Source organism: Neodothiora populina, assembly GCF_041146345.1.
Source record: "Neodothiora populina strain CPC 39397 chromosome Unknown canker_contig_3, whole genome shotgun sequence".
Taxonomy (NCBI): domain Eukaryota; kingdom Fungi; phylum Ascomycota; class Dothideomycetes; order Dothideales; family Dothioraceae; genus Neodothiora; species Neodothiora populina.
The window spans coordinates 1,018,099-1,031,880 of record NW_027191417.1 but is presented as its reverse complement, the minus strand read 5'-3'; the positions used below and the strand labels follow the sequence as shown (position 1 = coordinate 1,031,880).

General features: G+C 49.9%; 2 protein-coding genes across 3 annotated transcripts; one reads left to right on the top strand and one right to left on the bottom strand.

Moving 5' to 3' along the window:
* Positions 1-853: 853 nt before the first annotated feature.
* AAFC00_004756 (uncharacterized protein) lies at positions 854-3,642 on the top strand (the record flags this gene model as incomplete). 2 transcript variants are annotated; one of them, XM_069348194.1, is made up of 9 exons in its annotated part: positions 854-964; positions 1,023-1,045; positions 1,096-1,279; positions 1,334-1,598; positions 1,649-1,817; positions 1,867-2,374; positions 2,428-2,607; positions 2,662-2,896; positions 2,946-3,157. In XM_069348194.1, the coding sequence occupies 9 exons, from the start codon at positions 854-856 to the stop codon at positions 3,155-3,157; spliced, it is 1,887 nt and encodes a 628-aa protein (XP_069196866.1). The 2 variants fall into 2 exon arrangements, with proteins under 2 accessions (XP_069196866.1, XP_069196865.1); XM_069348576.1 differs by lacking the exons at positions 854-964; positions 1,023-1,045; positions 1,096-1,279; positions 1,334-1,598; positions 1,649-1,817 and adding an exon at positions 3,208-3,642 and having other exon boundaries at positions 2,171-2,374; positions 2,946-3,151.
* Positions 3,643-10,088: 6,446 nt separating this feature from the next.
* On the bottom strand, positions 10,089-12,934 carry AAFC00_004755 (uncharacterized protein; the record flags this gene model as incomplete). The annotated part of the gene is made up of 4 exons (XM_069348575.1): positions 10,089-11,037; positions 11,094-11,865; positions 11,938-12,018; positions 12,223-12,934. The coding sequence occupies 4 exons, from the start codon at positions 12,932-12,934 to the stop codon at positions 10,089-10,091; spliced, it is 2,514 nt and encodes an 837-aa protein (XP_069196864.1).
* Positions 12,935-13,782: the final 848 nt, after the last annotated feature.

Sequence of the window (13,782 nt, the reverse complement as noted above, 5' to 3'; positions counted from 1 at the left end):
GTCTGTGACGTTTCGACCTTGTCAATCAGGAGGTGTCATCTATTTGTAAGTGTAGCGACAAATTACTTACCGGACAAGACGACTTCGGATTGTGAATATGGACTGAGTATACAGAGCTCAAGAGGTATGATGGTGTATATATAGTTCGACGGGATGGGGGAGAGAAAGGTACTTATTGTTTTGCAGGTAAGCAAAGTAGATCTGCGATCTACGTGAGGTGAGGTGTTGATACAAACAACACCTCGCTAGTGCACGATCAAAACAAGTGCACCACTACAGGACATGCACTAAATCGACCCGTCGGTCCGCCCATTAAGATACACACTTCGTCCATTCGGGTGGTCTTCAAGATTGTGCTACAACACCATTAGACACAAGAACCACTAGACAGATTACAGCTCTCTATACCATATCAAAAAGACAATCCATGAAACTGAGGGCATTACTACTGGGTCGTGTCCATCACGAAGATAAAGTGAAGAGCGGTGCGCAATGGACAAATGGTACTTATATTCAGCCACTCTGCAGCCGTATGTTACGAACATGCTTACGAGTCCGTAGCCTACCTGATGTAGGTAAACATCAAAGCAAGATGGTGAATGCTCAATGTTGTCTACGAGGAATCCCTTGAGGTAAGGCAATCAGAGGCAGTGTACTATAACCCAATTCGACTTCAGGGCCGTATCCCAAACACAGATCTGGTTCATAAAGATGAGGAAAGAGCAGAATAGCGTTCCTTCCATTTCGACAGCGACTCCTCTCCTAATCACTTTTCTCTTCAAATGGAGCAGGATTCGATAGATACGTTCGTACCTTATTGATCTCAACCACATGATCTCCCCTACACTCAAAGATGGCGAGGAAACGGCACATGCTGCAGCGGCGAATAAATGTCAACCCAGTACAGCAAATTGTGAGCCAGAAGCAAAGTACGGAAACAGTGCAGATGATGTTGTTCGGCTCGGTGAGTGATGTCGACTTTGTAGCAGGGTGACGCAGTGCTGACTTGTCTGAATCCAAAGATTAGTTCACTCTTTTATCGAAGGCAGGTCAATCAAGCTTCATTGGAATAATTGATGCTGAGAGTTCCACCAGAGCTGTTTTCCCGCGTTGTGCTTTCGAAGAAGTCACCGTGGACACATCGCTCAACGACATAAGCTACGATAACCTCGTTTCGGGAAATGCAGTGAACACTCATTCCACCATCAATGGGAACAAGAAGTTGCACCTCATGCAAAAAGGCAAGAGTAGCAGAGTGGACACATTCTTCGATGTTCTAGTACATATTCGTGTACAGGTTGATGTTCTTCGATGTGCTACTGACTCAAATCAGGAGAAAGGCGTCTTCGATGCACTTCAACGTAAAGTGCTTAGTGCTGTACATTTCGACATTGTCACTGACACTCTGCATCTTAACAACGCTCTGGAATCATACATCTTCAAGATAAAGTACAAGGATATACCCGAGTCAGGTCGTGAGGTTCAGGGCTTGCAGTTCAACCCATCACGGCAGACAGACCACGAGAACCCGAAGTTTGTTGAGGTCCTTCAGCAAGTTGAAGCCCGAGTGGCAGATCTCTGTCTTAGCCCTCTTCCAGGTATGCGCGTGATATTGATGCTCAGAAGGAGGCTGATCTTTGCAATCAAGAAAATCGGCATCTAGTCGCACACCTTCATTATGTTGACGATTGCGATGGGAATTACGAAGCACCAGGCTTCAAGGCATCTGTAGACAGCGACGTTGTCATCTATCCCAAAGGTAATGGATGGCACAACCAAACACGATCCATGAATGCTACAAGGGGCCCCTTCCATGAGTAAGTGATGTTGAGAATGTTGATAGATGAACATCTAACAGACACCCAGTTTCGGACTCAAGATCTGTTATCTCCAACACGAGTCCCATTCGAAACAGCTACAAGCTGGCGAAGGTGCCAAAGATGGCTTGTCCATCCGTCGGTTTTCCGGCGAACAAGTGCTCAAGGCTAATGTCATAATCCACAACGGTGGTAACGAAGCTCTACATAGGACCGGGCTTCCTTCTGTCCCAAATCCCACGGGAAGTGCTGAAGACAAACAAACCCCGGAGATAACGACCAGCCAGACCCCTTCAAATGATACCAGTACATCTGTCCGTTCCGTTACAAGACCAGCTGTGCAAACAGCAAACATGGACCTCGACCTGCCCTTGCACGGACTTCCGTCAAAGTCATCAACAGAATTGCCACAGGCCCACAGCAGGCTTGATCTAGACGAGCGTACGATACAGCATCTGCAGTGTACTACTACTTTGGAAGAAGTTGGACAGGGAGAGAGTCAGTCAATCTCCCAGGCACTGGACGATATGAGGATGAGGGACGATTTACGGAGAATTGTAAGCTCCATTCTAGCTTATTGTGTAGTACGCTATACTGAAAGACTTGCTAGCATGAACCAGAGCACTTACCGCAGTACTTGGTGCCAACTCAGCTGGCCTTTGGCTTCTCACAAGAAGATGCCATAGGTGTGCGCGCGGTAGAAAGGCCGAAATCACCATCTGAAGAGCGGCAAGGTCGCGACGACGATGTACATTGCGCATGTGGCCTTGAAGGAGTGGAAGGTCTTACAGTAAGCCAACATCCATGGGGGAGGACGCTGCCATCCATGCTCATGAAGTCCTAGATTACATGTGGTACTTGTGATAGGGAGCAGCATCCGCAATGCTATGGCTACTTAGGCGTTGATGATCCTCGCCTGCAGTCAGAGCACACCTGTTACGAGTGTCTGCTGGGAGACAGCCAACCAGAGGTTTATGATGAAGTCGTGAGGCTTGCGGACATGCGGCAGTTGATACATATCACTTTGGTTGAGAAGATTCTCGACGAGGAAACCCTGAAGGCCCACTTAGTGGCGTTTGGTGAGTAATGCAGACGGATTGCTCTGAGACACTTTTAACTCGTCGACAGGCATCGAGCCGAAGTATGCAGAAGCCATGTTGCAGCGTGCAACCGAAGAGGGCTATATCATTATAACCAGAGCATCGCAGCGACATTCACAAAGCCAAGACTCGCGACGCCTGCGAGTGGTTGCTCTTGATCGTAGGAATGGACTTGATGACAAATTTTTGAAGCTCTTCAACCCGTCCTTGCGTGTGGAAACTTATGTAGGTTATGTGTGAAGACAAAGCACTTGCATGACTATATGTCGTCTCAGACTGACCGATCCCAGTATGCACATACCTTTGAAACGGCTACTCCGGTCACCTTATCCGAATGTGCAGCTTCAAGGTATCCTGCGCTGATCCTGTCCAAGCGCCGCTGCGGGAAAGAGAGTACTGGCAGGTCGAGTGGCAGCAGTGCGAGTAGACTGAACAGTAGTGCAGGATCGGAGAATTTGTCCGAACGGGGGCCACGGGATGTCTCTGAATCTGAATGTGCACGAAAACGTCAACATCCTCATGATGGTTCGGGGTCTTGGGATGCTGCTACCGGATCTTCCGCAGACGTGGTGGTAGTATCGAGCAAGAGAGCACGATCTGACGACGCGTCTGGGACGGCATTGCGACGCACGCCGCCGAGAATGTCAAAGCACAAGGCTGCGACAGCAATCATGGCTATCAATGCGTCCAGCACACCGACACCAGGACGTGAGACGGACGCGTGAGGATCATCTTCTTCCGGTCAAAAAGCGGAAAGAGTGCAAGAAGGGAGTGTGATTTGACACAGGCGGCCTTGCGAAATACGGGATATAACTAGGTAGCTGCAATGGGATTCGCGATACAGCTCTGAGATGGCTACATTTCAGCTTTCGAGACTGTACATCAGCATGGCGCTGGACAAGATATGAATAGTATGATATCAGTACGATCAAACAACAGATCACGTCGTATGTTGCCGTCACGGTATGCGCTGTGGTAGGTGAAGTGGCTGAATGCGGAGGGTAGAATGCTAGCGTAAATGGAGAACCCCCTGATGGCGTACTTTTAACTACAGCATCTGCAGAGCCGAGCCTGGGATTGACGCTCGGTCCACAAAGGCTTGAAGGCATCCATGCCATTTCCGGGCAATAATGATAATGGGAGCAATTTTACAGAAATGATCCCAGATCTTCGGCTGTAGCCACAATGCAATGACACTCGCACAGAGAAAGCGGGCTATAAGTCGTCTTGTTATAGGCCAAGCAACGGCGTGTATGGGGAAAGTGCACAAGCATGGGAACGATTGAAATTAAGATTCTGACGTGAGACTGCCGGCACTTGCAAGTGTGAAGGCATTTGTGGTGTAGGGATGCAGGGTGATGTGCAGACCAAGGCACAAGTCCGATTTCACTTATAGGAGAGCCTAGGGCGAGCACGGGGCTTTTGACGCTCAGACATGCATGATATGGCCTCGACTGCGAGCTACGATCGCTGCAAAAGGCTGGAGTGGAGGAGATACTTGGTGTTCCAGCAAAGTAGTTATCGATCTTTTTTTTTTAATGGGATGTTTCGGTCGCATCTGGTCGCTGAAGGAATCAGAGCCACGCCACGCCATAAGCTGCCACTGTGCCCTATCTTCCTGTAGCCGCATCGGCTCACAAGATTGAAAGTTTCTGTCAGAAAATTCAGCCATACCGGAAGTCTGCTGTGGAGTTTGTGTCATCCAGAGTGTTATATACACTATATCGTGCAGCAATCCGCCAATACGAGCACTGGTGAACGCCATTGGCCTGTATTGCCATAACCATCATCTCGGACAGCTATCTGCCTCTTCCTGGCTGTGATATGGCGCCCCTGAGATCTTGCCTGTCGAGAACATAGCTCTGGCCTCTTCTCGTCTTCCCTCGTTTTCGCCAGGGCTTCGCTGTACTTCGGAACTAGACTACGTCAACGGTCGACGGCTCCGTTGGGGAAGAAAAAGCATATCCCCTGGAGAGAAGACGTTGCGTGTGACTACCGTTGTACTAAGTCGGGAGCTTGTCGATAAACCAAACAACTAACCCTTGCGCGCTTCATACCTACTGTACTCTGCTTGATCTTTTTGCGCGTGTCGCCGATTCAAAAATGAGGCCGGCCCCCTCGACGGGCGCGTCGGACATTCGTCCATCTCGTCGCCCGTCGCAGACCACGTATAAACTGCATCCCACCCAGTCGGACTTTGAGAACAGCGTGGGATACAGACTCGCGACCGAAGGCTCGCTCACAAAAGACATGGGCGCATCCGCTGCCTCCCAGACATGGCATGGTCCTCCAGACGTACCGGCTTACCACCAACGACCCCATACCGGAGGCACCGCTCCGTTTCACAAGTTCGCAACGAGCAAAGTGCCTGCGGATGACATTCCCTCGGTACATTCGTACAATCACTTGACGAGCAGGCGTCCCGATCTCTCGCAGCAATCGTCCCTGTACTCGGTGCGAGACGCAGCCAAATTGCAGAAGCCACGTCCTCCACTACATGCTGCCAGCAGCTGGACCGACCTCAGTCGTCCAAGCCATAGAAACAAAGACGAAAGCGACAAGTCATTGAAAAGCGCGCACTCGACTGGCCGCAGTCAAAGGCTGCGGTTGGCCAAGTTCTTCCACAGGGACAAGCGCTCGAAGCACCCCAAGGAGATCCAAGAGCCAGAACATAGAGCTTCAACGTTGCACCACATGAAGAGCCAAGTGGATCTTGCCGCGACCACGTCAGCTTCTGCACCTGACAATGCGGCGCCAAAGATCATCCAGCGATCGCACAATACTGTCTTCGAGAGGAACGCCACGGAAAATGCAAAGGTCAATGTGCGAAGACCACCCAAGGGAATAACGCATTGGTTCGAGGGACTCGACGAGTCAGACGATGACTTCCCCGAGGTCATTTCCACGCCGCCAGAGCAGGTCGTCCACGCTACCTTTCGTCCTTCTCTTGGTCCTGCTCGTCTGCGCGCTGCGCCCACATCACGTATTTCACCCATGGCGGAACCTGCCAACGACTACTTTCAGTTTGACTCCAATACCAAGAAAAGTGATGCCCCGAAGAGCACTAGCAGCGCCAATCTACAAGAGCAAAGCATGCTCAACCTGTCTTCGTCAGATGATTCAGATCTTTCGGAGCCTCCGTCGCCGGAACGCTGGCCCGTACAGCAAAGCAAGTCTCAGCAGCTCCATAACCAATACCAGCAACAGCAGCAACAGCAGCAACAGCAGCAACAGCAGCAGCAACAGCACCAGCACCAGCGACAGCAGCAGAAACACCAACGTCAACGCTCGAGTCAGCATCAGTATCGGGACGAGCGACAACTCCAGCCGCCAAGTGGGCGACAAAGTAACCTTCACAATCGCAGCGAGAGTGCCAACAGCATGCAGACCATGCAGACCACGATGACCAGTGGGACGATCCCGATCATGAACGGAGGCGCTCTTTTCCGCACCGACTTGCCTCCAATGCCCATGTCCCAGCAACATCAAGAAGATGTGACACAACCACACCGACCCCTGCACTCAGAAGCGTACAAACCTCGCCATCGCGCCGCGACAAATCAATCCATCCCGGAGTCGATGAACAGCGAGGTCAGCGCACTCACCACCTCGACAACCCATGTCATGACCGTCACGCAGGAGGAAATGGCTCTGTTGGAGATGATGCGCCGCAAACGGGCAGAAATGCATCTCGAAGCCCCTCCGTCTCCACTCCCACACGAGTCGCCGTCTAACTCGTTGCGACCAAAAGCAATGTCGAGAGATAGGTCGGCTTCGCGAAGCATCGCCTCTTCCGTCGTGTCCCGGGAGAGTGACAGGAGCGTACTCGGTAATGTTTTCCCTGCTCCACCAAGCAAGCCCACTGAGCGCAAGTCGAGCGGGACTAGATTCACACCTACTCCCACGCGCAACCGCTACAGTGATGACAAAATGCTATCGGATGCTGTCTACACCAACCCTGCCAAAGACATACCGCGCGCGGAGTCGCCAGTCTGCCACGAGCTGGAAGCGCCCTTGCTTCCTGCTACAGTCTACCCGCGCCATTGTCCGTCCGCCAACAGAGAGTCCAAACAGAAACAAAAGGCTGTCGCACGTCCGACCGCCAACTCTGCCGATCCTTATCAGCTTGCTCCAGACCTCGACTTTTCAGACCTGGATTTGTTGCCTCTGCCAGCCAGAGCATACAGTCCCAGCCTCAGCACAAGCAGGAGTTCGACCGGCGCGGTCAGCCAATCATCGGCTATGACCCCTGACGGAGCCAGCCTTGCAGGCACCACGGCCACAGCCAACGCCAGCGATGTCACGGTCGTCACAAGCGAAATGTACGAATTAGACATCCACAGGAACAACAGCGTCAAGGGTGCAGGCAACGATGTCCTTGCAGCATGGGGCGCTCTCGGTGGGATCTGAGAATTGGAGCACGCGCATATGTTCTGAATGCTTGGATATGACTTTTCTCTCTCCTTTCTCTGTTCGGTTTCTCCCTTGCAGAGGCCTTTCTCTTTTATTCCCATCTTCTCGCTACCGTACGAAAAAGCGGTTTTATTATTTCCAGCGCCGTACTTATAAGGCCCTCAAATTATCTCTTTTCTTTCCGCAATCACTTTGGATCATCGAGACATATACCCTTCTGGATTCAGCCATATCCCTGCTTTCTCTTCTCTTTATTTCAGCTGCTCCTCCTAGCTACATGTACACTGTGGGGGTGGGGCTAAGGCTCATCGTCTTTCGTCCGGATATTACATGGCCATGAAATGGCGACAATGTAACTAAGACTTTTTCCTTTATACTTGTCTCAGACATCATGTATTTATTGCCGTGTTATGAATACGATAGCAAATTGCGACGGGATTCCCGACTTGACTTGACTCTCTTGTTTGCTTGTCTATTTTTTTTTCTTTTTTTCTATGTGTCTTATGCTTGATGTTTTTTTTTCTTTCTCTACCATGCAACAGCACAAGATAAAGGAATATAACACATTACTACACACATCACTTTCAGTTCACCAACATGTATTAGAGCAACGTCTGCTTAGCAGAAGCACATGGCGATACTTTTCCCTCCACGTAAGCGGAAATGAAGATTCAGCTAACTCGAATACAACATGTGTTCTATTATCCACAGACGATATACCATGAGCAGAACATCCACCAGCACACCCTAAACTCGTAAGAAGAGCGGACCTGAGCGAGCGAGCAAGTAAGCAAAGAATCAAAGAATGTAGCAGAGAAAATACGCAAGAGGAACATGTCCTTGGCTCGCCCCAATGTCTTTCTCCTTCTCCTGCCTCTAAAGAAGGGGTACAGCGATTGACTCGTGCGTGGGTCAGGCATATCTGCCTTGCCTCTCTCAGGATGTTCGAGCTAAAGAGCTAAGTGCTAAATCTGCCTCCAGGGAATGCATGTATATATTCTTGTAGAGACGTATGTGGCTATGTTCGTAGTGTGCATGTATATATGTAGGTAAGGTACGCATGCAGATATGCATGCATACACCACGAGGCGCACGCACGAGGCATCAATATTGCCACATATATAGCAGATACATATACACTCACACAGTGACCTTAGGCTTCATTCTGCATGCGATAAATACTTGCTCGACTTTTTAGGGTATAGACTACAGCTTAGCTATGTAACTATCTATATATAAAAGCTGCAGTGCAGTGCAGACTTATTCCTTCTGAACGTTCCCTTTCCGTTCCTCGTCGACTATCTCGCCCTTATAATAATCTGCTAGAATCCTGTTTGTGTGCTGTAGGATTATGGAATTGCCTGTATTTGTATACGCACGTACAGTAAGTAGAGCAAACCGCATATGCACACGTACCTTGCCTAATTACCTTGGCCTTACAGAGTGCACTATGCATGTCGACGTATTCTTGTACTGCACCGCATCGCGCTCAACGCTCTATCTACCTTATGTACGCATCTACGCACACGGTTATACATGCATACATACATATACTTCTTTCTTCTGCTTTTCGCTTGCTTGCTCGTTGTGCCTGCGTGAGGTTTCATTGTCTGTGTTTGCCTGCATATAGGGTATGCACGGGATTATGAAATTGGCTGCTCCCTTCCTCCTCTGGAGCCGGGTGCTTGCTTTGCTCTTCTTTGCTCTACTTGCATGTTTCATGTAAATCGAAATTGGAGATAGGGGGGATAGGCTGTCTGTTCCATCTGCATGCATGCCTGGCCGACCATAATCATCCATCGAGGGGCCGAGGAAATACAATCCTCGTAAGGCCTCGTAGTGAGAGAATACAGTTCCGTCTCAACGAGGGCAAGGTAAACAGAAGCAGAGCAGAGCAGAGCAGAGCAGATTTATTTACTTGCTTGATTGATTGCTCGATGCTAATACTAGTGAAAGTGTAAGATCAGTCCGGGAGCAGTAAGAGTTGTACCAAGTATACAACTATACATGTATATATGCTGGAGTCTACACGATATTGATGCCCTACCGTGCTCGTTGTCATCATCGCCAATGAAGTCGTTACTGTCATCATTGCTGTCACCACGTATCGAAGCAGAAACGCGGAAAGAAAAAACTCAAAATGTAAGAAACGAGAATAAAATTGAAATTTCAGGCATCTGTACATTAGGCCTTCCATTGACAATCTGTAGTGCAGAATATGTTGGCCCTGATAGCCGTATATGGTCCGCCACGCAAGCGACCTGTCGGTTTGATGCTGAAAATGCTGGAATGCTGCCGTCACCGAAAATAATGCCCGACAAATCGATAATGATCGCAGAAAAGAAAAAACAAGATCCCAGCCCTGTTTGCCTGATCCAGTATAAAACGCCACATTGGAACGCCTCGAAAACATTTCTTGCCCTCGCTTTGATCATTGTGAAACAAGTGCATAAGAAAGAAAATATATAGCACATCTCTGCAAACCGGGCTTGTAGACAGAAATCATGCGAGTGAGTGGGTATCAATGCAGAATTCGCTCGAAGGTGGTCGATGGTCGCCTTGGGACTGAGGACCCTGATGACAGGTCACCCCATAATCGAATCGGCCCTTCATGGAGAGCCTCACTCCAGTGTCAAGGACCATTCATCGTGTAAAGCAGAAAAGGGAGGGAATAGAAGTTTGCTAAAGCAGCGAGATAGAAGAGAAGCACGAGCTCTTGTAGATTCGTTTCGTCGTTCGTCATGTGTCATCTTCTCTCTCAGCGAGTGGTTGGAAGCGACGTCGTTGATGTCAATGAAGCTGGTGACATTGGACGGCCAGCAGGAGCTTTCTCGTGGTTCTTTACCACATCCTGCATCATCCTCTTCAACATCTCCAGTTCCTTCTTGGTTTCAAGTAGAGACTGCTCCTGCTCATGCATCTTCTTGGTAGCATCCTCCTGAGCTTGGCGTAGTTGACTGTTCTCATGTTTCAGGCTTTGAATCTCGTCGCTCGAGGATGTGGTTGTCACACCATGCGACGTTTGGACGGGAGCGCCGGTGTGGTTCTCTGCAGCCTTCTCACCACCGTCGCCCTTGTGATCACGGTTCCCATCGCCAGCATTGACATCATTGCTGCGGATGGCCTTGTATTTCTTCGGGGTGGGTTCCGAAGTCTGGGTGGAGATGGCCCCCGCAATAGAGTTACGCTTGCGCTTATTGCTGGGTGTGAACTTAGGGGGCATGAAAGCTGCGCTGACCGCAGGACTCGAAGGATCGCCCTCGCGCATAAGCTTTACCGCACTTTCCGCGACTTCAGCAGATGGCGCAGACTCCATTTGGACTGGTGTGTCCACAGACTCTTTATGAGGTTCCGGCTGAGTAGTCAATAAGCTTGTCGTAGGTTCCTTTGAATCATCACCTTTGTCAGGAGACTGCGCAGCTCGGGTCACCTGTGATTCAGGTGAGGTTGGGATAGCCGGGTCGGGCGTCTCCAGCTTATGCACACGGCGAAGATGCTCTGCAAGATTCTCCCTGCGTGTGAATGGGTTCTGATTCTTCCGCTTACAATTTTCGACATGGCAATGAAGCTGAAGTTTCGCTCCACCATGCAGACCATGGACCTCACGCTGATGACGGAGAAGACCACCAGAATATGTGAAGCCTTGTAAACTGGCACATTCGGGCTTTTTACAGATATAAGGCCGATCGTGCTTGTCCATGTGTTTACTGAAATCTGTTAGCTGACAAAGAACGTACGTAGATGGAGTTTGCAATCAACTGACTTCCATTCACACCGGCGATCAAAGGGTTTGACGTCGCAGACTTCGCATTGAAATTTCCCGCCTACAATCTTGGGTTGACTCCGCGGCTTCTCACGCTTTGGAAAAGGACTGTCCACTCGGCTCGGTGATTGTGATCGTTTTGGACTTTTGACTGGACTTCGTACTGGGCTGTCCGCATTGCTGATTGCAGACCCCAGAAGTGCGTTCGTTGTGCTTGATAGCGACCTCTCACGGCTTTTCTGGCTCTCATCAGGCAATGGAAAAGTCATTTGTTGGTCATGTGGAACCGGAGGCAACGAGACTTGAGTTTCCATGTTGTAGTTGACTGAATTAATCTCTGGGCCTTGATAGCCTGAGTCAATGTTGGATGATAGCCGATATGTATCAGAAGGCTCAGTAACAGTTATATGAGGCATCAAAAACCTGCCCGAATTGCGTGGCAATAGACTACTGGGGTTGCTGATGTTGGCAGGGGCTTGCAGGTTATTTTGCCCCCATATGGGCACTTGGTCGCAGAATCCACCAGAATTGTTATCGTAGTTTGACTGACCACCGAACTGTGCAGTTCCCCGAAATGCAGGTCTCACAGCACTTGCACTTATCTGGTCATCAGGCGTGAGCGGCCATGCGCTGTCAATAGCAAGGGAAATATTTTCCACGTAGCTGGTGGGCAGTGCTGCAGCAAAGAAACTATTAGTATTTGTCGGCGGAAGAAACGATTGCTGCGCTGTCGAAGGGTAGCCTGAATCCGCGTTGATGCCTGTCCGTGCTACTGTATTAATGCCGTCAATCACAAGGTCTCTCTTAGTGCATGCTCAGGCAGCCGCTTTAATGAATCACTTACTTGCGGGTTCTGTATACGTCGCCGGACTTTGCCGAACTTGGCGCTGTGACGTGGACCGGTGTGGCTGAGTCGTGAAGCTTGCTGGAAGACCCTAACCATCAGCATTTGACCTTCCACATGTCTTTTCGGAGTTATGGTATTTTGAGGCAAATCGTTTGTCATAGCATGCATGGTGATGCTTCATCGTCGTGTCTCTGTACATCCAAGCAAAGTGCCGGTGGCAATATTTGTGTAGCTTCCGACCATACGCCACCTCCGATAGTAGAGGGAAATGCACCTGCTTACCTAGATATTCGTAGAACTCGCGCAATTCTTCGTTGGAAGCAATGATGCTTCCGGTCCAGCCATTCCTCCAATTACCGTCGGGGTCGGCGAAGAAGCTTTCACCACCATCTTCCGGAAGTTGGCTAAGGTAGTCGTTGCCGTAGTAGGTTTCAAACATCCAGCATACGCCCCACAAGACTGCCAATGACGGACGTATGCTCCATGGCCAAGTCGTCGACAAGGGATGCCTGACATCTGGAAACTCGGAGAACCACTGTTTGTGGCAACGAAGCTGGTGCTCCTGACATTTGGATATGTACTCTCGGATCTTTGGACCTCCTTGATCGATGAACAGCGCATGTAGAATCTGCCACTGGAAGCATAACAGCAAGTGCTCCAGGTTTGCCAGATAGACATCGTCCAGGCGGATGTCTTGCTGGAAATTCAATACAGGACAGTCATGTTCGTCCTCACCCTGATCGGTGTCGAAGAGACGGCAATATGCAGACTGCGTCGCGGACAGTATACGCCCTATTGATACGAAGCTTTGAATAAGTTCGGGTGGACTATGGGCTCCGAGACTGACTTTGGATCCCTTTTCTAGGAGTAGTCTATCGTCGGAAGCCAAAGCGAAGATCGAGTCGCCTTCGATAGGCAACTTGGCACTAATGTGGTCCAGATCCCTGGGAATATGTGAGTCGAGGTTACTACCTAGCAGAGCACTATCCATCATTGGAATATGGAAACCTACGCTTTGATGACCTGGGTATCTGTGATAGAGCCGGCACCTCGTCGATCCGATTTACCCTGGACCGCTTTGTCCGTCGTCGCCACACTGCATAGCTGAAGATCAGGTGCTATATTAGACACTACATGACCTTTTCCACGATGATGATGGCGGCGGCGATTCCGTTCGCCAAGACAGACGTTGATTGCATTGTGGGCTTCCTCTATATAATCACTAGTGAGATGGGTCCTGAGCGAGTTCTTGGCCTGTTCTGTCGTTCTTCCCTTCTTCGTTGCACTATGAGATCGAACGCGCACTTTGATCCTTCTGCGAAAGGAATTGACTAATTGTGCCAACCTGAAGGCCGCGAACAGACCGGTTCGATAGTCCTCCATAGCAGACATAGTGTATTTGTCACTTGGCTTAGAGAATACAAGCCTTGGGAGTTAAGAAAAGCATAGGCTGGCGTAAGCAACGGCGCGAAGGCTACACCTTAAGCACTCTTGCGAGAAGGACAGAAGAGGAACGGGCCGCTCGGTCGAGTGTGGTAAAGCATATCCTTCCAAAGTGGCGGAGCAGCAGGCGATGGGCTATGTATACGTCGTTCTTGCTCTCTCGCAACGCAATATACACACTAGATCACGCCTATGCCTTGGATGCCGCCAGGCCACGAGCCAGGCCGCCATCTCGGGCTCAGCGGGGCTTAGGTCGTTCATGGAGACAGAGGATGCAGAAGGTCAGGTATGAAGATTGCAAGGTCCATAGGGGCGCAGTCAAACCTGAAAGATGGGACAATGACGGACTTCTATCGAATGCCATTCTACGACTACATTTGCTACTTTTTGCGTGTTTAC